The sequence below is a fragment of the Polypterus senegalus genome, chromosome 18, assembly GCF_016835505.1.
Source record: "Polypterus senegalus isolate Bchr_013 chromosome 18, ASM1683550v1, whole genome shotgun sequence".
Taxonomy (NCBI): Eukaryota; Metazoa; Chordata; class Cladistia; order Polypteriformes; family Polypteridae; genus Polypterus; species Polypterus senegalus.
The window spans coordinates 46702141-46728629 of NC_053171.1; the positions used below are offsets into that span (position 1 = coordinate 46702141).

The window sequence follows — 26489 nt, forward strand, 5'->3', positions numbered from 1 at the left end:
ATCACGTTGCAAGGTCCACTTTCAGTTCAGCTTCAAACTTATTACACATGGTCTCATGTTATCCTCAAGCACCCTCTGGTACAATGGAGAATTCATAGTGGATTCTGTAACTGTGAGCTGCCTAGGCTTGGATGCGGCAGAGCAGCCCCAAATCAAAATATTTTCACTGCCGCTTGGTTTTGGGTCCTTCTGTTGAAATGCTGCCTTTGGTTTTTGCCAAATATATCTTCCTGTACTGTGGCCAGGTAACTCTATCAACTGCCTCATCTGTTCAGAGCACATTGTTACTGATGTCCAGATCTTTGCTCAGGTGTTCATAGGCAAAACTTTAGTCTTGTCCTGATGCTCTTTAGACATAGCAAAGATTTCCTTCCATGTATATCTACTTTGTGCAGTCTCTTTCTAATGGCCGACTTATGCACTTTACATTAAAAGTGGCAAGAGGTACCTGTAGGCCTTATGATACAATTCTGGGGTTTTTAAAGCTACCTTTTAGCATCTTGTACTGAACTTGCTCTGGTGAACTTGGCCTGGAGCAGCTGGCAGTTGTTAGAAATCTTCTCTACTTGCAGATGATCGTCCAATTCATTTATTTTTTAAACCTACCTTATCCAAAGCAGGGTCGCAGGGAAGTTAAGGCCTATCCCAACAAGCATAGGGCACAGGGCAGGAACAACACCTGAACTGGGGTGCCAGTCTATCACAAGGTAAACACAATTTAACAACACTAATCCACCTAACCTGCATGTCTTTCAACTGTGGAAGGACATAGGAGCACCTAGAGCAATTCCACCCAGACACAGGGAGAACATGCACACTCCTTCACAGACCCAGGACATGAACCCTGGTCTCCTTACTGTAAGACAGCAGCGCTACCGCTGCACCATGATTCTGAGCGGACAGGCCAAATGTAAAATTAAAATGTAACCATATGTACCATATGAAATTAAAATAAAAACCTAAAAAAGGGGCTCTGGCGACATCTTCCACATTTAATGGCAGGTCTTTGCTGAGAGTTGGATATCTAGTGTGAACATTATAGCTTCTAAAAATAATCTGGTTGCTTTTCAACTAAATAAAACACTTACCATCATTAAAAAACTACAGGGGATTTATCGTCATAAAGGAAAAAAATAAACACCATACGATAAATACGTAAATAAATCGCTCACTGTAAGATTAAAACACAGAGAGAGAGAGAAAGAAAACCAGAACTGACTTTTACATACCACTTATGTAAGATGGCTGATTTCCCTCTGCCGAGCTACTTCCGACATGTTGGCTCAGTAGTTGCCACTCTGACTTTTTGGAAAATGTCGGTGGCCATCAGTTTCCGTTTCCGAGTACCCTTCCAAAGGCTAATTGGTTGATTGAGCTGTCAATCACGAAAGGGGCACCGATTTTTCTTGTGCGCCCTGATTGCAAAGCTGCTGATGTAGCGCTGCACGCCTTGCCTGAACGCTCGTGCTGTAATTTCGTTAACTTTATTGACTGGGTCCGAAGATGTTTCGCAGGAAACTGGCGGCTTTGGATTACCACAATCCTTCAGGGTTTGATTGTAAAAGTAAGAACTGGAGTGTTGCTGTGTCTAGGCTAAAGGGTTATTCAGTAAAATAGGCCGTTGAAAGCGTAGCCTTTGTATTCCCGTTGACTGAATGGCTTTGATCAGAAATAAACGATTTGGGGTCCCAAGATGCGGGAAAGGTGACAGTCAAGCCAAACACCTAAGGAGAGGTACAGTGTTCAATGTATAATCTCACATGTTAACTCTCTTGTCTTTGACAGATGAAACAGAGTTCAGAAACTTTATTGTCTGGCTAGAAGATCAAAAAATTCGACACTACAAGATTGAGGATCGCGGCAATTTAAGAAACATTCATAGCGCAGAATGGCCAAACTATTTTGAAAAGGTACAACTCATTGTGTATAATCGTTACATTGCGCCTTTACCGTACCTCTGCTTAGATATATATTTTTGGACTAGGCTTAGTAACCATGTGCTGTGTTCTGTTTGCCTGCCTTCCAGTATATGCAAGATGTGAACTGCCCCTTTACAGTTCAAGAACGGCAAGAAACCGTTGACTGGCTGCTGGGTTTGGCTGTGCGCTTCGAGTATGGAGACAACGGTAATGTGCCTTTTTGTTCTTGTTGGGTTGGCTTTTTTCTTTTGTATTTAATGCTTTCGTTGAAAATTGTTCTTAGGATTGCTGTGTTTGTTTTAAAGTGATCTCTTTGTGAATTGTTTTTCAGTCGGGTACTTGTTATAGAAAGCACCATCACAAAGCTTGTAATTATTACTAATTTTTTTGGCTGTTGCCTTTATCCAAGGCAACTAAAAACATTTTTTTTAGTTTGTCGTCTTCTATTCCAGTTGGTGCACAGAAAGGTGAAGTGACTTGACTTGCTCATGGTCACAAAGGCTTTGAAGTTCAAAGCCTTAACCATTAAACAATATTGCCTGCCCAGTAAAGTTAAATAAAATTTAAGCAGGTTTCCTGTGTCCTAAGAAAACATTAATTATCATTTTAGTAAAGACAAAACTGGTATAATCCATTGTATGAAAGTCTTTTTTTAATCTACCTGTTGCCTAAACCCTTCCATCCATTTCCTAGCATGCTTGATTAATCCAGTGTTTGGGTTGTGTGCCTGCGTGGCCAGCTGATCATATCCTTGGATTGTCACAGACTCATCAGAGACCCTTGTACTCGCCCATTGTTGACTCGCTAGTAACATTTTTGGATGGCGGTGGCGGATGCAAACACAAAGCGTTATAGTCGTGTGTATCTGTCCATGCAGTGTCTTGAAAGCCTTTGTTCTGTTATTTAGTTTTAGAATGCCGGAGCCACCATTGGACACACAAATACAAGGTTTGAAAGAATAGACTTAAGAAACAGAAACCTTCAAAATTCCTAAAATATTTTTCTGCAATATCTTGCAATTTAAAGTTAAAAGACTGAATTAACAAGAGATAATGCTAATGAGGTTAAAGTGTATAATAAGCAAGAATAGTTGTGTCCGATATTTTAAATAATACAGTTAGTGCTTCATTTTAAATATTTAAAGTCTAAATAGATAGATACTTTATTAATCCCAAGGGGAAATTCACATACTCCAGCAGCAGCATACTGATGCAAAAAACAATATTAAAGAGTAATAAAAATGCAGGTAAAAACAGACAATAACTTTGTATTATGTTAACGTTTACCCCCCGGGTGGAACTGAAGTGTCGCATAGTGTGGAGGAGGACCGATCTCCTCAGTCTGTCAGTGGAGCAGGATGGTGACAGCAGTCTGTCAATGAAGCTGCTCCTCTGTCTGGAGATGATCCTGTTCAGTAGATGCAGTGAATTCTTCATGATTGACAGGAGTTTGCTTAGCGCCCGTCGCTCTGCCTCGGATGTCAAACTGTCCAGCTCTGTGCCTACAATAGAGCCTGCCTTCCTCACCAGTTTGTCCATGTGTGAGGCGTCCCTCTTCTTTATGCTGCCTCCCCAGCACACCACTGCATAGAAGAGGGCACTCGCCACAACTGTCTGGTAGAACATCTGCAGCATCGTATTGCAGATGTTGAAGGACGCCAACCTTCTCAGAAAGTATAGTCTGCTCTGACCTTTCTTACATAGAGCATCAGTATTGGCAGTCCAGTCCAATTTATCATCCAGCTGCACTCCCAGATATTTATAGGTCTGCACCCTCTGCACAGTCACCTCTGATGATCACAGGGTCCATGAGGAGCCTGGGCCTCCTAAAATCCACCACCAGCTCCTTGGTCTTACTGGTGTTCAGGTGTAAGTGGTTTGAGTTAAACGTCCTCAATTGAAATATCAATTTATTTTTTTTACTGTTTGACAGAGGTGGTATCCCTAGTAAAAGCTCAAAAATAGTATCATATTTGTAATTGATGACCTTGAAATACAGTAATCCCTTCTCGATTGCAGGGATTGCGTTCCAGAACCCCCCGCGATAGATGAAAATCCGCGAAAAACAAACCATATGTTTGTTTGGTTATTTTTATATATTTTAATCCCTTATAAACTCTCCCACACTGTTTATAAATATTCTCCTCACAGTTATACAGTAAACCCTCGTTTATCGCGGTTAATCCGCTCCAGACAGATAAATGAATTTCCACGAAGTAGGATTCTTTATTTATAATATAATAATATTACATATAACATATAATATAACAATATTTTCGCAGTTAGAGCATTGAAAACCTGTTTACGACCTTCTAAATACGTTTTTAACATTATTAGAGCCCTCTAGACATGAAATAACACTCTTTAGTCAAAAGTTTAAACTATGCTCCATGACAAGACAGAGATGACAGTTCTTTCTCACAATTAAAAGGATGCAAACATATCTTATCTTCAAAGTGCGCGTAAGGAGCGGAGAATGTCAGAGAGAGAAAGAAAAGTAAACAATCAAAAATCAATAGGGCTGTTGGGCTTTTATGTATGCGAAGCACCGCAATAAAGCGGCACAATGAAGGAAGCAAATTGAAGGTAGTCTTTCAGCATTTTTTAGAGGAGCGTCCGTATCCTGTAGACCAGTGTGCAAACAGCCCCAGAGAATGAGAGAGACCGAGAAAAGCAAACCATCAAATCAATACATGCTGTTAGAGCTTTTAAGTGTGCGAAGTACCGCGAGGGAAGCATATTGTATATCATGGAGGAGTTTTATTTAATACGCAATACGTGCTCTGACTGAGTAGCTTCTCAGCCATCCGCCAATAGCGTCCCTTGTATGAAATCAACTGGGCAAACAAACTGAGGAAGCATGTACCATAAATTAAAAGACCCATTGTCTGCAGAAGTCCGCAAACCAGCGAAAAATCCGTGATATATATTTAGATATGCTTACTTTTAAAATCCGCGATGGAGTGATCAGTATCTCATTTTCTCACACCATTAAGTCAGCAGGCACCAGACCAAAAAAAACCAGAAGTGATTTCATAGTGTTCATAAATAATTCATATGAACAAAAAAAAACATAAAATTCAGCAGCAAAAGATTAAAAACTTTCTGACTTAAACAATATTTATACAGAGTTTTTTTTAACAGTAAGCACCATACAACTTTAAGTACAACATTTTTACTTCTCACTTTTACAGTTGGAAGACAGGCCTGTTAACTCTGGTATTACATTTGGAGTCGAAATGTTGGATTTTATTTGTAAAGTCCAAAACCCAAGAACATTTTGTGATTATTTATTTATTTTTTTGCTGAGACATCTTCCCTTCCCTCTCCATTATATAGTAGCAGAGACTGCAGTTTGGATGTGATGTTTGATGGCACATTTCTGTAATGTCAGAGTGGAGTGGGCCAAAGAGCAGGTTTAACAAAAATAATTTTCTTTAATTGCCGGTAAGGCACATTACCAGAGGCAGAAATTTGAACGTTCACATAGAAAATGTAATTTCTATACCACAGCCGTCGTGTAGCGCCTTTCAAAAGGGATCTACTACCGAGAGATGATCCATATATATTTTAGCTGCTGTTAGTTACTTACCTGTTGTGTTACACAGTCTTTAAAATGTAGTTTACCCGCAACCACTCCAGTAGTGCTCAATGTACCTGTACTTCTTAAAACGTTAATGTTTTACTGTTTAATAACTTATAGACTATATTTTATTATTTTTCCCTTGCACTCAGTGACCAAAGCTATACACACACATATAGACACATACAAACATACACACAAGTATATGTAAGTGTATATATATATGTATGTATGTGTGTATATATATATATATATATATATATATATATACACACACACATATATATATATAATTTGTGTGTGTAGATATGTATGTAGATATGAAGATATGTATGTGTGTATATATATATATATATATGTGTGTGTGTGTATATATATGACAGCAGCAATCCAAGCTGTGAGAAAACACTAAAAAGGAGGCGAGTCAGACGTCGTGGTACATTTTCTGATGCAGCTACCGAAAACAACTTCGTGACGCTGCCGCCTAATACACAAAACAATTACTTTGACAATCATGTTACATTATTTTTAAAATGTTTCCTTTTTTTTTCATAACTTCTTTAACACATGACATCGCTCTGCGGTATTTTACTATATATATATATATATATATATATATATATATATATATATATACTGTATATATATATATATATATATATATATATATCACAGCGACACTCATAACAGTGACAAAACAATTACATTGACAATCATGTTACGTTATTTTCAAAATGTTTCCTTTTCTTTCTCTTTCCTTCTTTAAAACACTACTTCTCCGCTGCGAAGCGCGGGTATTCTGCTAGTGTGTGTGTATATATATATATATATATATATATATATATATATATATATATATATATATATATATATATATATATATATATATATATATATGTGTATAATAAAAATTAATTCTACGTTTGTGAAATCCATTCTTTCTCTGCAAAGAATTGTTTTTTATGTCCTTGAAATTATTTTGTTACCATGGCACTGATTTGTGCTTAAAATAGACCTTTTCGGCCGATGTAATGAAGAGTCCTGTTTAAACGGGGCTGCGAGACGTGAACTCAGCTCTTTGGTGCACCTCATTTGATTTTTTCCCGCAAACAAATTTTCAAAACAAACCGTATTTTACGACTCTAATCAGAGTCGGAGTAATAATTATGTTGGCGTGGTCATTTTAGATCTGAGATTGGCAAAAATTTAAACAATGTCCGTTGTTAATACCCAGCTGTCATTACTCAGTTTGCCAATAGATGTCAGAAGGATGGATGCCAAAACTGAACTGCCCAAAGATGGATTTCGATATACCAAGCAAATGGCGATACGTTCTAAATGACTTACGGTTCCAGAGCTGTTGAAGGGTTTAAGTCAGTCAATGATGTTAGTCCTGGAAAGTACGCCCCACCAAACCAACGTTCCAAAAACCAACCGAACTTACTGTTATCTGCTTGAACCAACACCGACTTACTGTACTTGGCCGTTCAGCAGCGTCTTTCTTAGCCAATCATGTAATATTGCGCCCGCATTTGCCACGTTATGTTCTAACTACAGAGGCAGAGTCCCATTGCATGGTTCTAACTTGTATTGAGTCGAGGTATTGACACGAATACCATACATACGGATAGTATCAAATTATATATAATGATAGAGATAGATATTAGGTTTGAAAACATGATGGGAGGTCTGAAAATCGAAAGTAAACCTTTGAGAATGATTTAGGAGTCTTGGTGGATTCAACACTATCAACTTCTAGACAGTGTGAATGTTAGGTTATACAGTTTGATGTGTACAGTATAAGTCCAGCGAGGTTATGCTCAAGCTTTGTAATGCACTAGCGAACTGCTTTGTACCCACACCTCACCTCTGAAGGCGTGAAGTGGTATGATGTTCAGAATTAATTTTCTGTGGGTTCATGTCCACAGTAGTAGAGGCGGTGTTGGTTCAATTCTGCCGTGGCATTTGTTACTTGATAAAAAGCATGCATTGTGCAATAGATTTTAGTTGGCTCATATGATGTGCCATTTATGCAGCAATAGAATAACGCGCCTTCTCCTTTGGATGCTTTTGAACTTTTCTACTGCCACAAATCTTTAGTTCATATAAATCATATTATTCTTGAAGAAGAAAATGAGAGTTTCTTCAGAAATGGAAAACTAAAAAAAATCCCAGCATATGACTTGCGCTACATAAAGTTTTGATTTTTAGAAGTAAAATATTCCAGGTCAATATTGCGTGTGCTGAATACAATGAAAGGGTTACGTGTTGTTGGAGAGTGGGCAGGGTAGGAGTAGGGTGTCTTTCCCCATTTGTTCTACAGGAATGTGTGCAAAAGCACAAAGTGATCTATGTAGAGTAAATTCTGTTGGAGTCTTGTTAAGAATCAGCAGGCCTCTAAGATTTAGCTAATAACTGCTATGTTTTATTTGGATTTGGTAATTAATTTTGGAGTTATTTTGTCCATAAATGTGTATCCTCAAAATGACATGCAGGGAGGTTTAATTGGAGATTCCAAATTTGTAAAAGTGTAAGTGTGGGTTTGTAAGTGAGTAGGCCATTTGTTGGTCTTGTGCCATATCCACCCGCTGCATGAGTAGGTTCTGGTCCCCTGTGACACTGCACTGTATTAAGTGGTTTTAGGAATATTATATGTAAATTATGCATGTAGATATATACGAGTGTGTGTATATATACTGTAAATGTAGGAAAAATAAAAGGAAATTAGATTTACTTTTTCAGCATATGCAGTGTTGTTTGGGCTAAGGACCCTTCCTACATTTTCCTCCCTTTTCATACTTTATACAATTTTTCGTGAACTGTAGACAGTTTTGGACACAAGGGACCCAATGCCAGACCTTTGGGTAGTTGATCACAGGGCCCACTTGTGCACTTGCACAGCCCAAGCCAATTCATATTGGAAGGATACCTGGTTGATTGCTGGGGTAACATTCAGACCTCGGGCGAAAGTGGAGTCCGTGTGCTGTCACTGGGCCATTGTGTTGCCCTCTATATCCTTCGTACATCTGGCTTTTTTCTTTTTTCCCTTCCTGACAGATGCATTTTATCCTTATCATTGCAGCTGCGGTAGACTATTTCAAAATTTGGTTATGGGTATTATGGTTTTTCAGGTATAATACTTGTTGTCTGTACATATGGCATTTAACTTGATCTGAGACTCATTTTTAATTAGCTATAATTAAATGTATTTTTCCCTTCTCTGTGACTGGTTTCATATTTAAGTATCATCTGGAAATATTTTGCTTTAAAAAAATTAATAAACTGCTTTTTCATTTCAGCAACTTACCTGATTAGCATGATACTCCACTATGACCACATTATACCACTACATTTTTTGTTCTTCACAGATTTTTAAAAATGTAATTCAATTTTTTTTATCATCGTCATGATCTGGAGGCCACTTTAAATGTTAATAATCATTATGTTATGACCACAGGGTGGCAGTGTTGTTGTTTCCCCACTGAGGGTTGAGGCTGAAGTAAAACCTAAGAAGTTAGTTTTCTACTTTTGTCCTACATTAATAGTGTGAGAATATTTGGAGGGTTTTCTCCTGCTAGAATTACACAAATCTGATTTCTATGTTTAACTGGTGAACTCTTTAGTTTACAATTAGAAGTAATGGAGCATGAAGGTTGATTTATACAGTGCATCCGGAAAGTATTCACAGCGCATTACTTTTTCCACATTTTGTTATGTTACATTCTTATTCCAAAATGGATTAAATTCATTTTTTTCCTCGGAATTCTACACACAACACCCCATAATGACAATGTGAAAAAAGTTTACTTGAGGTTTTTGCAAATTTATTAAAAATAAAAAACTGAGAAATCACATGTACATAAGTATTCACAGCCTTTGCTCAATACTTTGTCGATGCACCTTTGGCAACAATTACAGCCTCAAGTCTTTTTGAATATGAAGCCACAAGCTTGGCACACCTATCCTTGGCCAGTTTCGCCCATTCCTCTTTGCAGCACCTCTTGGGCTCCTTCAGGTTGGATGGGTAGCATCGGTGCACAGCCATTTTAAGATCTCTCCAGAGATGTTCAATCAGAGTCAAGTCTGGGCTCTGGCTGGGCCACTCAAGGACATTCACAGAGTTGTCCTGAAGCCACTCCTTTGATATCTTTGCTGTGTGCTTAGGGTCGTTGTCCTGTTGAAAGATGAACCGTCGCCCCAGTCTGAGGTCAAGAGCGCTCTGGAGCAGGTTTTCATCTAGGATGTCTCTGTACATTGCTGCAGTCATGTTTCCCTTTATCCTGACTAGTCTCCCAGTTCCTGCTGCTGAAAAACATCCCCACAGCATGATGCTGCCACCACCATGCTTCACTGTAGGAATGGTATTGGCCTGGTGATGAGCGGTGCCTGGTTTCCTCCAAACGTGATGCCTGGCATTCACACCAAAGAGTTCAATTTTTGTCTCATCACATCAGAGAATTTTGTTTCTCATGGTCTGAGAGTCCTTCAGGTGCCTATTGGCAAACTCCAGGCGGGCTGCCATGTGCCTTTTACTAAGGAGTGGCTTCCGTCTGGCCACTCTACCATACAGGCCTGATTGGTGGATTGCTGCAGAGATGGTTGTCCTTCTGGAAGGTTCTCCTCTCTCCACAGAGGACCTCTGGAGCTCTGACAGAGTGACCATCGGGTTCTTGGTCACCTCCCTGACTAAGGCCCTTCTCCCCCAATTGCTCAGTTTAGATGGCCAGCCAGCTCCTGGTGGTTTTGAACTTCTTCCACTTACAGATGATGGAGGCCACTGTGCTCATTGGGACCTTCAAAGCAGGAGAAATTTTTCTGTAACCTTCCCCAGATTTGTGTCTTGAGACAATCCTGTCTCGGAGGTCTACAGACAATTCCTTTGACTTCATCCTTGGTTTGTGCTCTGACATGAACTGTCAACTGTGGGACCTTATATAGACAGGTGTGTGCCTTTCCAAATCATGTCCAATCAACTGAATTTACCACAGGTGGACTCCAATTAAGCTGCAGAAACATCTCAAGGATGATCAGGGGAAACAGGATGCACCTGAGCTCAATTTGGAGCTTCATGGCAAAGGCTGGGAATACTTATGTACACGTGATTTCTCGGTTTTATTATTTTTAATACATTTGAAAAAACCTCAAGTAAACTTTTTTCACGTTGTCATTATGGGGTGTTGTGTGTAGAATTCTGAGGAAAAAAATTAATTTAATCCATTTTGGAATAAGGCTGTAACATAACAAAATGTGGAAAAAGTGATGCGCTGTGAATACTTTCTGGATGCTCTGTAAATATAATACACACATATAGATATTCCTGTCCAAAAGTAGATTGCTGTTATTATTGAGCAATTTTAGATCTAAAACTTGATTATTCCCCGTTTTCCAAAGTCTGAGGTGGTAGTAGTGTTCAGTAATGTTCGGCCTACCTGACTTGTTCTTTTTAAATAAATAAGTTGAATTTGTTTTTTGGGACCTCAATGAGTCTTGCAATTGATTTCCCTTGCTGAGTAAATGTCAGTGTTAAACCTTTATGGAGAGTCTCCCCTTAAGTTAAATGAAATATGTAATTTCAACAGAATGATACTGGAAGAGGTCCATTGTTGTGATAAAGGCAGTATGGTGGGAATGTGTGTGGTTTGGTTTGTTTTGTTTTTATTTTTATTGTACAGAGTTTAGTTGTTTACCATTTAATTTGGTGTATATGTACATATCCTTCTAAAGTTTACGAGGTAAAATTGCTATAAAATAGGTTTGTCTAAAATGAAAACTTATATGTAGCGTTGACTACTACATTGATAATCTTGTTTGCAAATCCTTATGTCCTGATAAAGCTTTATTCTAGTTATCATACGGCATATATATCTGCCTAATAAGATATTTCTTTCTCTGAAACAGCGGACAAATACAAGAATTGTGTTCCACAGGCAGGAGATGCTAACACAGTAAAATCTTCTGATCCTCTCATAAACTTGGATGGTAAGCTTCTTTGTCCTTTTATTAGATACACGGTATATTTATAGGAACCCTTATTCAGCCATGATCTGAAATTCAGGAAGTGTGTTTCCTGCAGTATATTTATTTTTTTTAGGGAATCTTATTAGAAGAGAGCTCTACAAGCATCAAGGTACTTTAATACTTTTCTCATTGACGACTCTTTGCTCGGTCACATGTATCATTCTGGTGGTCTGTAAAGCACATGTGCCGCTGCTTTGGCATACAGTGTGAGAGGAGATAGTCTTGCACTTACTTGCCATGTTGTTTCTTGAGTTGCTTTCATGCCAAAAATATCAGTGATGAAACGTCAGCACTGCTTTGTGACCCTTTTCACACTGACAGCTAGAGCGTACCTTCACAGTGGACCAGTATCTAAGCAGATTTACAACAGGAGAAATCTGACAAGGTTTTGACATACATATACTTAAAATATGTATTCACGTTTAGTCTGAAGATTTTTTTTAAACAGTTATATAAGTGGCATTGAGTTGTACAAACATCCTTCCAGTTTAGATTGTGTAAAATAAAATTCCAGATAGCATCCACAAGTCTGAAAGCTGATAAGGCCTAGGCAGCTATAAACAGAATTCTAGAGCAGTAAATATGGGTGCCCTAAGCAGGCATAAATGTGTCTCCATACAGTGGCATGAAAAAGAATTCACTCCCCTTGAAAGTCATCATTTTCTGCATGTCAAAAGATTTGTATACAGATTTATCCGTTCAGTATTTTTAATGTGAACTCTTGTACTGTAACAGTACTTTTCCAAAGTAAAAATAATTGAATGTTACATTTGGGGCACGGCTTGCTATTTCATTGTCTGAGTTAATTGTTGAGATGTTTCCGGTTTTTATTAACTACATATGGTTACCATGTGGTTAACCTCATTTGTATTACAGGTTTGAGATGCCCCTAGTCTATACGAATACAAATTCGACAGTCTTGACACAGCACATCATGTCAAAAATTGTGTGGAACTGCTTTACTATCTGCCACAAGCTTGCTGTAATTCAAAATAAGCACGGTTACTAGAAAATGCCTTCTGATTACTCCTAATAAGTTACAATGTAAAATGCATACGAGGTGTGGCAGAAAAGTAATGAGACTGGCAACGCTGCGCTGTTGTCCTTGATAGAGCACGTGTATCAGTACCCTTGCATAGCTCAGTGCGAGTTTCAACTCCTTCCGTTAACTACGTGATTTTTGTGACTGCTATTAGCGAAGTTGTGTTTTTGGTTGTGCCACGCAAAATGGAACAGCGGAATTTGGAGCAACGTTGTGCCATTAAACGGCAAGTGTGACGTTTGAAAAGTTAAAACAGGCCTATGGGGAACATTCTTTATCTTAACCCAAGCTCAAGTTTTTCGCTGGCACAAATCACTTTTGGAAGGCAGAAAACACGTTGAAGATGAACACCGTTCAGGGAGGCCTTCAACTTCGAAAACCAATGAAAACATCGAACGTGTGAACACTCTTGTGAGATCAGACGGTCGTTTAACATTAAGAATGTTGAGTGAACAATTAAATTTGAACAGATTTACCGTTCATCAAATTTTGACTGAACATTTGCACATGCGAAAGGTCTGTGCCAAAATGGTGCCGAAAAACCTCACAATTGAGCAGAAGGACAATCGAAAAAACAAGTGTCTTGATCTTCTTGACAGAATCGCTAATGAGCAAGATTTCTTTAGTCATGTGATCACAGGTGATGAATCATGGATTTTTGAATACGATCCTGAGACCAAGAGGCAAAGTCAGGAGTGGCACACTGCAAACTCTCCTCGACCAAAGAAAGCTCGAATGAGCAAATCGAAGATCAAATCAATGCTGATTTGTTTTTTTGACAAAAGGGGAATCGTCCACAAAGAATTTGTTCCTCCAGGACAAACTGTCAACCAAGTTTTTTATAAAGACGTCCTTGAAAGGCTCAGAAAAAGGGTCATTCGCGTGAGACCAGATATTGGAGACAAATGGATGCTCCATCATGACAACGCCCCATGTCACACTGCCCTCTCCATAACAGAATTTTTGACCTCAAAAGGCATTCCTGTGGTTCCCCAGCCCCCTTATTCACCTGACCTCAGTCCGTGTGACTTTTTCCTAAACTGAAAAATGTCCTCAAAGGACGCCATTTCGGACATGCTGAAGACCATACCGGTTGAAGACTTCCAGCGCTGCTACCAACAGTGGGAACAACGTCTCCATCAGTTTGTACCTGCCCAAGGGAACTACTTTGAAGGGGATAACATTGATGTTTGAAAAAAATAAAAACTTTGGTAAATAAAAAATCAGTCTCTTTACTTTTCTGCCACACCTCGTAAGTTCATTTTTTTTTCTATAAAGAAAGTAAATCAGACTTAACATTCAATCTTTTCAGTTAGAGCATCTTCAGAAATTAGTTTCACTGCTGCCTGATAATGATGGACACAACTCTAATGGTAACTGTCAGTACTCTTTGAAATGTTGTCGTCTACTGGGATGGTATGATATGCTGAAGTCCATCCTGGAATCTCTTGCTTCTTAGATAATGACTCCTAGCTACTTTAGGCAACTTGCTATGAAAACAATAAATCATATGGCTTTATTTAAAAACGTGGACATGCTGGCATAGGTCTGCTCCTAGGAAAATATTGCAAGATGGGTGGCTCCATTAAACTGCTGGCAAAAAGTGTGGCTTTTTATCAGCCTGGAGCTCACTGGTGGATTGGAATTTACTTACGGTTAACTACTGCCTAGGTACAATTTGCCACCTAAAAGTGTACTTTTAACAGAAGTCCTGCATTTGTTTTCTAAATATGCTTTTTAGTGAGAACTGGAATGTGCCACTTTCATTTACAAGAGTTTCTCAGGTATGCAGCACGATTAATGCAAATGTTTCCCGAGGACCTTTTGCAAGGTCTTGTTTCAGAATTAATGGGAGTCTCAATAATTGAGGAAAAAGCAAAAAAATGTCTGAGCATGATTGACTTGGCAAAGGGTTAACACAGACTCGCTGACTAGTTCAGTTTGAACGTCAGAAGTGAAGTTCAGGTCCTGGTATGTTTCTCTGTAATAGTTGGATACCTTTGGTGTGGCACTTGGTGTGATGTTGTGTAGCGCAAGTACCAGCAGAAAGAGGCCTGATGACTTTCTCAGAGTTACACACTGAGTGTGATGCCACTTAAAGACCACGATTTGCCCAGTCTACTATATGTGTGTGGGGTGGGAGTCTAGGGATTCACTGTGTACTCAACAGAGAAGAAACGCATACTGGCTTTCCATATACGTATTTAAACAAATAACAATGAGATTATTTACTGTACATGTATATTCTTAAACTTGTGTGTTTACTTCTTTTAGTTAATAATCCAGATTTCAAGGCTGGCGTGCTTGCTTTGGCAAATCTTCTTCAAATTCAGCGCCATGATGACTATCTTATAATGCTGAAGGTGAGTGCCATTTGTATGTGGGACTGTTTCACTTGGATGGTTTGGCTTGTCGTCTTTGGTATTACCTGCTAGTGGTGAAATGAAATATTAAGAGTGCTTATGACTTTTGCATGTGGCAAATTGCCTCTTTTGGCATGCAGAGCTGTATTTTAATCTGTACTCACCCAGAAACCTCCCTATATATAATTTAAAAAAAATGTCACCTGGTTCTTTACACTCATTTTCTTCCCCTCTTCTAACAATACCTATTTATGCATCTGGACAATACAGCAACCACTGTTGTAGACATCTAATTTTAAAATCAATTCCTGTCCCTTCATTTTCTTTTGACATTTCAATTCATGCCACATTACCATCTGTCTTTTTCCTTTTGTTGGCTTTTACGATTGATTTTCATCTCAAAATTCAGCTGTCATCACTAAGACACTATCTGCAGACTCACTGCTCATACTTACCTTTTTATTCAGTTTCAACTCTTTCAATATAGAGTTTTGATTAATTGAATCTTACAGATCAAATAAAATATAGCCCTAAGAGAGGTGGCATGATAGCGTGGATGTCAGTCTCTTGCATATGTGGACACATGGACAGTCAGTCATAAAAGAATTGAACATTGCAGTGATGGGTCACATGGCTGAACAAGAGAGAACAAATGGGCATGCTGTTTAATTTGACACCCGTGCAGTCACATCTAGAAGTCAGAAGCGGAGTTCCATTTAGCTCGAGTGGGTTAGCCTGTGCTTCCAGGACCCTGCGCCTCAGGTGTAAACTGTGTGCACGCATGCGCCCGTTTCCACACAGTGCGATTATACAAGAGCCACGTGAAAGCCCCTCAGTGCTACTGTTTTTCTGTGGGGTCTCCCTTTTTTTCAGATTCACATCAGTGACCCAGGATTTATCAAATCTATCGAAATTAACTGCATGCTTACCTTACTTTCCTTCTATAATGAAGGAAAAAGTGTAAGGAGGTGTGAAATATCTGTCATTCGAGAAGATGCCAGACAGAGAACGAGCCTTAACACTAGAATTACCAGAGCCTATGAAAAAACTCGTAAATCCGTCCCACCTTAAATCGCTTCTTAAAATCGTTCACAGCTCTCCACCAGCGTCTTTTGTCATCTAAATGTGCTGATAAAAATCAGGCCGCAAAGCAGCCGGCTATTCCATCCCCCCACCAACTTAGAACGTGCACAAACTTCTCCCAGCTCATCCTTGATTGATTTTCTGGGAGTGAAGTGGAGTTTTAGAGTGGAAATAATAGATCGTTGTTTGGAACACACGCATTTCATGTCTGTTCCATTTCTACAGTAATCTGTGTAAATACATTGTTAAAACAGAAACGTTTTTTATATTCTAGTAGTAGATGACAAAATGTAGGTATATACTATATAATGTATGAAGCCTGAAGTCCAAATATCAAAAGAAATATTTTCGCAGAAGGTACAAATCCAGCACAACAATTGCGCTTTTATTCAAAAAATATAACTACAGAAACAAAAAGCCGCCTTAACACGCGACTTTGACAATCGTTTGTTATGACTTCTTCCGTAGCGCAATTGACTCAGCTACCGACTGGGAATCAAAAGGTCGTGAGTTTGATTCTGCACCTCTCCGTTTTGAGAAGTAAACTGCTCTTAGTCTTACTATTTTGGAATAAAAACATACATTTGATTTCAGTCTGTAACAGCTAGAGTAATTTATGATACTTGTAAAGGTTAGCTTTGTTTTTTTTTGTCACTTTTATTATCTCAGCCGCGTTCACAAGCCCAAACACACCCCACCCCGCATCTGGCACTGCTGTTTTCACATAGACGCGCTGTAACAGAGGTAAACTCGGCTCCCTTCTACATCAGAGCAAGAATGCACGTACCATTGCTTGCATACTAAAGTGTCAGCAGGCACTTTTCGTGGCATTACACAAAGTTTTGCGCATGCCCTCTGCACACTACTTGTGACTTTAGGCTTTAAGAAGTAAGTAAAATAAAGGTAAATCGTGTCATAAAATGATTTCTTCAAAACGTTGAATGTTATTTATTTGGCACGGACATGTCTGCATGCACTTTTTGTGACATTACACATGTATTTTTTGAGCATGTCCGTGCCAAATAATTAACGCTGTTCGTTTTCAAATAATATTGCATTTCTCTCTATGCTGTGGTTTCTATTACACACCTAAAAGAAAGAGACAATATATGTGAAAACATCATCACACAAATGCAATATTATTTGAAAACAAACCACGTCCGATCAGCTGTAAAAGTATGGCATTTCTAAATGTTTGCTTTTTTTCAGTCTGATTCTCTCAGTCAGACTGTATATTTGTCTCTTATTCAGTGCACGCAAGAACATGCAGGTAGCCACATGCCGTATGCTTCAACATGCTGGCGGTGATCAACGTACATTTTAAAAAAAGAAAGAGACAAATATATGTGACGTTTTGAAGAATTCATTTTATGACACGATTTACCTTTATTTATTTACTTACTTCTTAAAGCCTAAAGTCACAAGTAGTGTGCAGAGGGCATGCGCAAAACTTTGTGTAATGCCACGAAAAGTGCCTGCTGACACTTTAGTATGCAAGCAATGGTATGTGCATTCTTGTTCCGATGTAGAAGGGAGCTGAGTTCACCTCTGTCACAGCGCGTCTATGTGAAAACAGCAGGGTCAGATGCGGGGTGGGGTGTATTTGGGCTTGTGAACGTGGCTGAGATAATAACTCGGCTAAAAAAACAAAGCTAACCTTTACAAGTATCATAAATTCTCCGGCTGTTACAGACTGAAATCAAATGTATGTTGTTATTCCAAAATAGTAAGACTAAGAGCAGTTTGCTTCTCAAAATGGAGAGGTGTAGGATCGAACTCACGACCTTTTGATTCCCAGTCGGTAGCTGAGTCAATTGCGCCACGGAGGAAATCATAATAATAAATTGTCAAAGTCGCATGTTAAGCCGGCTTTTTGTTTCTGCGGTTATATTTTTGAATAAAAGCGCAATTGTTGTGTTAGATTTGTACCTTCTGCGAAAATATTTCTTTTGATATTTGGACTTCAGGCTTCATACATTATATAGTATATACCTTTTGTCATCTACTACTAGAATATAAAAAACGTTTGTTTTAACAATGTGCTTACACAGATTACTGTAGAAACGGAACAGACATGAAATGCGTGTGTTCCAAGTAACAATCTATTATTTCCACTCTTAAACTCCGCTTCACTCCCAGAAAATCAATCAAGCAATGAGCTGGGAGAAGTTTCTGCACGTTCTAAATTGATGGTGGGATGGAATAGCCGGCTACTTGCAGCTTTTCTTTTATCAGCACATTTAGATTAACAAAAGATGCTGGCGGAGAGGTGAGAACGGTTTTAAGAAGCAGTTTAAGGTGGGACGGATTTACGAGTTTTTTCGTTGGCTCTGGTAATTCTAGTGTTTAAACTTCTTGTGATCTTTATGAAAAGTGTCTTTGAAGCACTGCAGATGGAGAAATCTGTGTGTTTGTGATCAAGGGGAGTGAAGTGTTTGTTCTACAGTAGATCTTGTAAGGTCTTTGTCCTTAATGGCTCCCTGAAGCAGACTGCTCGCTGTCTCACGGTGTCCTGGTTTACCGTTGCTGTTTTAATGACATTCTGTTTAGTGTGCTCCTTCAACAAGACACGTGGGACGTCGAACGCATTCCTGGGTATGATAGACTTTGGTATTTATTGTTAATTTATTTTCTTAAGATTGTTAAATTTCAGTTCTGTTCATTGTTTTTATATTTCAGTATTTTGGAACACCAGTCCTTCAGATCTGACATTTGTATGAGGTGACTGTCGGTGTTAATAAGAAAGAAAAGCTTGATTTGAATTCTAATCTGTGTTTCGGCCAGCTGTGGATGGGTGTTGTGCACATAAATGCTCCACAGGTGGTGTCTCAATTTCACAGGTGGCTTCCTTTACTGAAGTGACATTTGCTTCAAGTGAAGTTGTACATTTTGCCAACCTTTTCATTTTTAATCCATCCATTTTGTGAGCCCCTGCGTTGCATTATGGGATTTTTGGTAAGCCAGTGAAGTCTGCAGGCAGCACTGGGTACGAAGCTGAAGCTGGTTCTTATAATGCAGATATTCATTTGTTCTGGTGGTTAGTTAACCTGCCAGTAAATAGTCTATGAATAAAAACTGGGTCACTGGGGCTGTGAGCCGAAAGCACTGGCATCACTGGATCGCTGGGCCTCCATTCCATTTTGGTGTTTTGTGTATTTGTAATGTTGGATATGTCCTTGGGCCAGCTCCTTCATTCTCTAAATCTTATTGCATCAATTCTTCCCGTACAGGCTATTCGTATTCTGGTACAAGAACGTTTGACACAGGAAGCCATCTCAAAAGCAAGCCAATCAAAAGAGGTGAGAAGTGGAGCCGTCCTCGCGTTCTGTTGCTGTTGGCCTAACTCCGTCATGACTTCTAAAAAGTTCAAAGGTCCTTGTCATTCTTTTATGTTGGACCTGTCAGGATAGATAAATTGGTGCTATACGCATCACACCCATTAATTATAAAGTAGTTTGGTTTGTGTAGTGTTCTAATAAACTCTGTTAGTGTCCAGCATTTCAAATCTTGTATAGAAATTTACTTAGTGTGGCAGTAAGGAGGGTGGTTTTAAAATTGTAGTGTTCTAGTCAGTGGGAGCTTCTAGAGTGATTTTTTTTTTTTTTTGTGTGTGTGTGTGGTTTTTTTCTGCAAATTTAATTGATTTTAATGCAGTGGCATCTCCGTATTTTTAAGGAAGGGTAGTCTCTTCAGTAGTCACGTTTTGAGCCTACAAGCATTCAAGAGACTCCTAAGCCCGTAGGGAGCTTCATTTCTTTACAAAACGGGATGCTTCCCACTTCATTAGCTTCTCCCAGAAGCCTTCTGCCTTACTTATTAATGAAATACTCAGCTAGTCTGCGTGTTTGTCATTGGCCAAATGCAGGGTTCAGCAGTGCACTTTAGTGGTGTGTAACGCCAGTCATTTTGCCTCGGCATTTGGCGTTGTTTTCATGTTTCTTCTGTCTCAGGATGCATGGACTTGTTTAGAGTTGTAATGCTTGTTGTTGGATAGCAGGTATTTATTGACTACTTCGAGCACCATCACCAACTTAGAAACTCAGTTTGGACCTCCAGTGAGGGAGAACTGCGGCACCTGCTGGCTGTTAGTGGGAACAGAGTTCTGTTAATGTCTTCGAGAGCTGACACAGATGTCTTTGGCTGGCATAGAGGAGCCTGCAATGGGGCGACTAAAACCCATTGGCACACAGCTTTAGTGATACTGGTGCCGTTACGCAAATCATTTGTTGATGGTTTTTTTTCCTCTAATATGATGTACAAGTAGAAGCTTCAGCCTTTTAAAAGAGAAGCCTAAGTGAGTGATTTGCATCCTCGCCACTCGTTCTCAGGACCGTGCCACCTTCACTGTTGTGGATTGGCATTGAAAGAGCGCGCCCCAATGTTTGTATGTTGGGTCAGTGGAGTTCTCTTTCTGGGTATTTTTTTTTTTTTTAGGTGTTCTTTATTTCACCTTCTACAATTTCTCGTATTAGAAATTTGTTAGTTTTCGCATACCCCTTGGGGTCAGAGCGCAGGGTCAGCCCTGTAGGTTAAGGGCCCAGCAGAGTAGGATCTCTTTTGGCAGTGACAGGGATTTGAACCAGCAACCTTCGGGATACCAGCGCAGATCCTTAGCCTCAGAGCCACCACTCCGCCCCTAATATATGGTTGGTTACTTATTCCAGCTTTCTTTCCTGAGCTTTCTTCTCGAAAGCCATTATGTGTTTAAGATAGTTTTAGTGGCCGTGTGGGAAATTGTCAAGAATGATGTCGATTGATGGCTTTAGGAAACTGAGTCTGGCAAGAGTTCAGTTTGCTGCCTTAACTGTGCTCTTCTATACTGGTGGGCTTCATGGCGCTTTCCCATGAGGTACCCATTTCACCAAAGTTTGCTGTCTTTGTTCAGGATGATGCATTCCCAGTTGGTGGCTCTGAAAGGTGGTGGTTGTTGACAAAAAAAAAACTAGCTCTGTTGATCCTACTCGTCTTCATGGAGAATGGTTTGGTTGTGAAGACGGTGTTGTCAATGAGGCCCTGTCTTGTTGTTTTATTTATATTTTGCATTGCCAGTTGGTGTGAGTGTCTACCAGTACAGGTTATGTCAGCCATGCGTTTATCTGCATCAGTTTGGATTCTCTGTATCTTTTTTGAAGGTGAAAGGCCCTCCGCATTCCAGACCTAATGGCTAATAAATCTGAAACCTGTTTGTCTTCTGCGTTGTCCAAACCTATCATACCTGGGGGCCTACAAGCCTTTGATTTGGTTTGTTTTGGCAGCTTTAACTGTCTCGTAGAAGCAGAGAGAGGACCTTTGTGAATTTTTTTTGCCGTACACTTTGGTAGTTTGATTTGTCACATCCTGTGTGGGTACACAAAGAGCCGTGTAGGCCACAGTAGCAGTTTAGGCCTTAGTCTGGCATTCTGAGTGGGGTGGGGTGGCGTGGGGTGGTGGGTACTGTTTGCACAACAAAGTTTAGACCTTGCTAACATGGTAATAATTTAAAGTCCAGTGTTACAAAAGACCTCTGTGCTTTTAAGTCTTTGCCATGGCTGTTCATTTTAGGTAGCGAACTAAAGTAGAAATGCCAGAATTTGGTTTTAACCTCACTATTTCTTTCTCTCCTCCTCTTCCTCCTTCCTAAGGGTTTACCGGTCTCTCTGGACACTCACATCCTTGGCTTTGATACAGGAGGTAAGAGGCAAAGTGCAGTCTTTACACTGCTGAAACTCTGAAGTCAGTGGATCTCCTGTGAAGTGCTCACTAAGTGTGTGTGTGTGTGTGTGTGTGTGTGTGGGCGGGCGGGCGGGCATAGTGAGTTTCAACGAGGGCTGATGGTCCAGTCTGCCCGTTTTCTAGTAAATAGGGAGCGCTCCCTGCTAGTTTCACTGCATCTCATTTGGAGGCCTGATTAGCAGAGGTTCACAAGTGTGTTGTGTGTGTGACCCTGTAACTGGGCCTTCTCCCACCTCCAGCTTTAGTGGCAGCTGCATCCCATCCCACACAGACAGGGCCGGCTGCTTGGCGTTTTGTTTTGTCAGCGCAATAATCCCACTGGTGTTGTATATCCTTTCTGAGCCAAGGAGGGCTCCTGCACCGCTGCGTTACAAAGGCAGCTGTCTTCTTGCCTTTTTGTTTTCCTTTCTTCACTGTTGTGCCCTGCCCTTGAACTGGGACCTCGACTTGAAAAGAAGTGCTCCACGAACAGTGACTGTTTGCTTCAGCTTAATGTGGTGCCCGAGGAGGTCCGAGTTACAGCCGCCACCCAACACCTGTTGCTCTGCCTTATGTAACTTGAGGCCAGCTCATGAATCTGTGCATCCTGGGAATGTTTAAAGTTTTAATGAACATGTATGGTGAATGTCAAGGTACCGTAAGTAGACACTCGACGAATCGCACTTGTGCCCGAGTATCCTGTTCAGTCCACACTCTGCACAAGATATCCATCCATCCATTTTCCAGCCTGCTATATCCTAACTACAGCGTCACGGGGGGGTCTGCTGGAGCCAACACAGGGCACAAGGCAGGGAACAAACCCCGGGCAGAGCGCCAGCCCACCCCTGGCACCAGATTTTTAACTCTGCATTTGTGAGTTGTCTTCTATTCTGTTGACCACTGCAGAACTACTTAGTACGATCATATATTTATTTTTAAATAAATTTTTCAGAAAAACTTGTTCTTGTAGTTTTACAATGGGACTGAAGGGTCCAGGGACCCAAACATGAAGGCAAAATCTTTTAAATGAACCAGATAGGGCGGCGTGGTGGCTCTCAGACCAGGGATCTGTACTGGCATCTGGAAGGATGGCCGTTGAAATTCTGTTAAGATTAGAAGGCCTTCTACTCCATTGGGCCCTTAACCTGAAAATCGATGTTGGATGCTGTACAATGGCTGATCCCCAAAGCTCACGCGAAAAGACAATTTCTCTTTGCGGATTAATACATTATATCAAGTAACACGGCATATCACATACGTCTTCAGCATTTATGAAATTAGAAATAATAACTTCTCACAGATTCTTGATGCTGTTTTCTTAAGGATCTGTTTCTTGTTTGTCGCAGTGGCCATCATTAGTAGAGTTTGAACATTTCCCCCATAACACACATACTGAATCATGAAGAGTTCATTCATGGTCCTCAAAAGTATTTTGTTCTTTTTCAAAGATGTTCGTATCTGTGTGCACACGTGTGCTTCACTAGTTTAGTGGCAGCTGTTGAAAGAGGAGTGGAGCTCACGTGTCGCGTGCAATCAGTCGAGTGACAAGAACTAAGCAGACGTTATACGCGATTAAAACTAAATGTATTCCTGTAGGTTTAGCCAGCTCAGTGCAGGTGTTTTAACACTGGCAAAGTGATGGCACAGAGAAGCCATTCCTCCTCCTCCTCCTCCTCCTCACAATACCAGGGTCGGCAAGTTGTTCTTGTGTGTTTGCGGACTGTTTATTGGTCGGCCTGTTTGACTGGCAGTCTTAACGCTGACTGCTGGAAATGTGTGGGTCTCTAACAGAGTGAAGTCCTCTGTATGCTGTGCATTAACCTCCATCCTTCATCCCCTTGTTCCTGGCATACAGCTTCTTATGTACAAAAGCACAATGGCTGGGAGTGATGGTGTGACATTTTTCCACTGGTTATTGTCTAGTTGAGTAATTCACAATGGCGTATTGTGCATGAGTAATGTCAGTGACAGCACTTGGAGACCACTGACTGTTCAAAGTGAAGAGTGTTTGTGCCCCGCAGAGGAAGGTGAACAGCCAGTCTAATTTTAAAATGGCTGAATCTCACTATAGTGGCTTACATTTCACTTGCTATAATGTCATCAATATGTCGTTTTACAGCATGTGCACAATCTCGCATCTCCGCTCAATACTTAATAACATTCTTGGTGTGAAAAATGGACAAATTGAGTACGTTTTTTTAATGTGCCTTCTCATCTGGACCCTGGTACCCTTCACCTCCATTGTAAAGCACAAGAGTAGGCTTTTATTTTAAAAAATAAATAAATAAATAAATTACGCTAAAACGTACACCGTGATGCTTCATGTCTCCAACAAACATCTTTGACTCCGATAATACCCAACCTCTCTTTGCGTGCAGACATCCAGGAACTCAAGTTTTGCCCGCTATGTGGACATTAACATTTCTCTTCAGTGGACCCCCGCTTATCTTTTTCTGCCTTTATTTGGGTCACGTGGATGTGCATTGAACAGAAAAACGTTGTCTGCGTCAATGCAAGTTGAGGGGTCTGCTCATATATGTTTGTCAGTCCGGCTGCTGCCCAAACTCTGTTCTCAAGCATGAACCCCACCATTGTTCAGGCCAGTAGGAACAACTTGACAACAACTGGCGCACAGCATGAGACCCCCTGGAATGTTTCCTGCAGATCTACTCCCGCTCTCCTTTTCTCCAAACTTCCCCTCCATCCATCTGATCTTCACTGCTGTGCCACATACTCGTCCTGACGTGTGCCCGGACATCCCACCCCAACAGAGGCATTTCCCTCCATTCCACTTGGCCCCATCAGTGCGGCCAGCCTGCCTTCTTGGCTGTGGGAAATGCCCGACTCTGACGTCTAAACCCGGCCACCATGGCTTTAAATGTTAGCACTTTGACATTAACACCTGTGGTAAAATAACTGAGACTGCCTCTGTCCACTGCAGGTAGTCTGTGGGGTCCTTACAAAGTGGTCTTCATCGTGAAACATTTAGAGATCATGGCTGGGGTCTTTGTTTGGATGCTGAATTCTTATTTTCATTTTAAAGACAAATAACGTTTGATAACCAAACAAGTAATGGACTTCTGTCTGAAGAGATGTTGTAGAAATACAAACTGGAGTCCCGTCCAGTTCCTCTGTGGAAAAGTAGAGATGTAGACGCAGTGCTAATGTCCTTATGAACGTACAAGTGCTGACCACAGAACACTCTTGACATCTTTGTGTATCACAATGCCAATGGGTTGGCATGAATAGTGATATTTATTTAGCGCCTTTCTAACATACACAAGGTGCTTTATATAGACGGTGAGGAACCACTTCAAACACCACCAATGTGCAGTGCCCACCAGTGCGCCACCACACCGTAGCTATTATGTGCTGAAGGTTGAACGTGGAGATGAGGGATAACCAGGCTGTGGTTGGTAATTTAGCCAGGGCGTCAGAAAATTGCCTACTGTTTACGAAGGCTGGCCAGAGATCAACTGTGAGCGCAGAGTGTCAGGACCGCAGTCTTATCTGAAGGTTGGCACCAATTTTGCAGCCCAGCAACCTCATTACTGCACTGGGGGCATTGGGATCCCCACACGGACCACAGGGTGGTGCCCCCTGCTGGCCTTGGCAGTCACCCTGGCTGTGAAGTGAAGTGCAGCTGTTCTGGTGCTAAAATGTGCCGCCTGTTTTAAACCAGGAGTCCTCAATCACAGTCCTGGAGGGCCGCAGTGGCAGCAGGTTTTTGTTGTAACCCGGTTGCTTAATTAGAAAGCAATTCTTGCCAATAATTTAATTTCATGGCTTGTTAGCGCTTTAACTCTGCCATGTCGGGTCATTCTCGTATCCTGGATTTTCTTTCCCATTCTAAGGATATCATCCTAATGATTTGAAGGCTAAAATGGAGGAGTAATTCTCAGTCCTTCACTTTTTCTCTTCACTTTCCTTCCAAGTATTAAAAACCGAGAGTACAGCAGTTTAAGACTAAAATAAGCAATAAGGGTTCAAAGTCTTAATGAGCGAGACAACTAAAGTGAAGCAGAAGTGTTACTTGAGCAATAAGCCCTTCTTATTAAGCAACTGGGTTGGAGCAAAAACCTGCAGCCGCTGCGGCCCTCCAGGACTGTGAGTGAGGACCCCTGCTTTAAACTGTAGTGTCATCTTTTAGTCCTTACTGCTGCAGCAGCCCACAAGTGGCAACGCTGTGCCCCCCAGACTGAGCGGGGTCAGTGCAGACTTGCTTTTTCGTTGAACTCTCACACCCTAAATATAATTAAATCACCCCTGGGGTTCATGGAGAAAGTCAGATTTGTTAATGTTGCACGTCTCTGCAGCACGTAGTGGCCTTCCTCCCTCCATGGTAGCCCCTTGTGTTATATCTGCACAAGCCTGAACAGCTTTTAATAACATTTTTAAATGTGAAATGTATCTTGAATGAAGTGTAGACTGTTGTGCTGTCCACAGTTCATGGTTTGAATGTGGAGTGGTGTGTTGTCTTCTCAGCCATCTTTGCTCTCCAGAGTATAATGCGTCTTTATTCTTTCCTTTATTTTTCACAGATGCCACCTTAAATGAGGCTGCAAAAATACTGCGGCTACTGCACATAGAAGAACTCCGTGATTTACAAACCAAGATTAACGAAGCCATTGTGGCTGTGCAAGCCATCATAGCCGACCCCAAGACTGACCACCGACTTGGTAAAGTGGGCAGATGATAACCTAAAGACCCCTGTGGCCGGGATCTGCTTCTCGTACTGTGACTGACTGAGAGAGACACTCCCCAAACCTCCATGGTGTCCAGTTCACTTTT

General features: G+C 40.6%; 1 protein-coding gene across 2 annotated transcripts; it reads left to right on the forward strand.

Annotated features, from left to right (window-relative positions):
- The first annotated feature begins 1382 nt into the window (after positions 1-1382).
- rtraf (RNA transcription, translation and transport factor) lies at positions 1383-26489 on the forward strand. Of its 2 annotated transcripts, none has more exons than XM_039742183.1 (8): positions 1383-1564; positions 1786-1910; positions 2027-2126; positions 11400-11480; positions 14836-14924; positions 19238-19306; positions 21629-21677; positions 26240-26489. In XM_039742183.1, the coding sequence occupies exons 1-8, from the start codon at positions 1504-1506 to the stop codon at positions 26392-26394; spliced, it is 729 nt and encodes a 242-aa protein (XP_039598117.1). In that variant the 5' UTR covers positions 1383-1503; the 3' UTR covers positions 26395-26489. The 2 variants fall into 2 exon arrangements, with proteins under 2 accessions (XP_039598117.1, XP_039598118.1); XM_039742184.1 differs by lacking the exon at positions 1383-1564 and adding an exon at positions 1610-1704.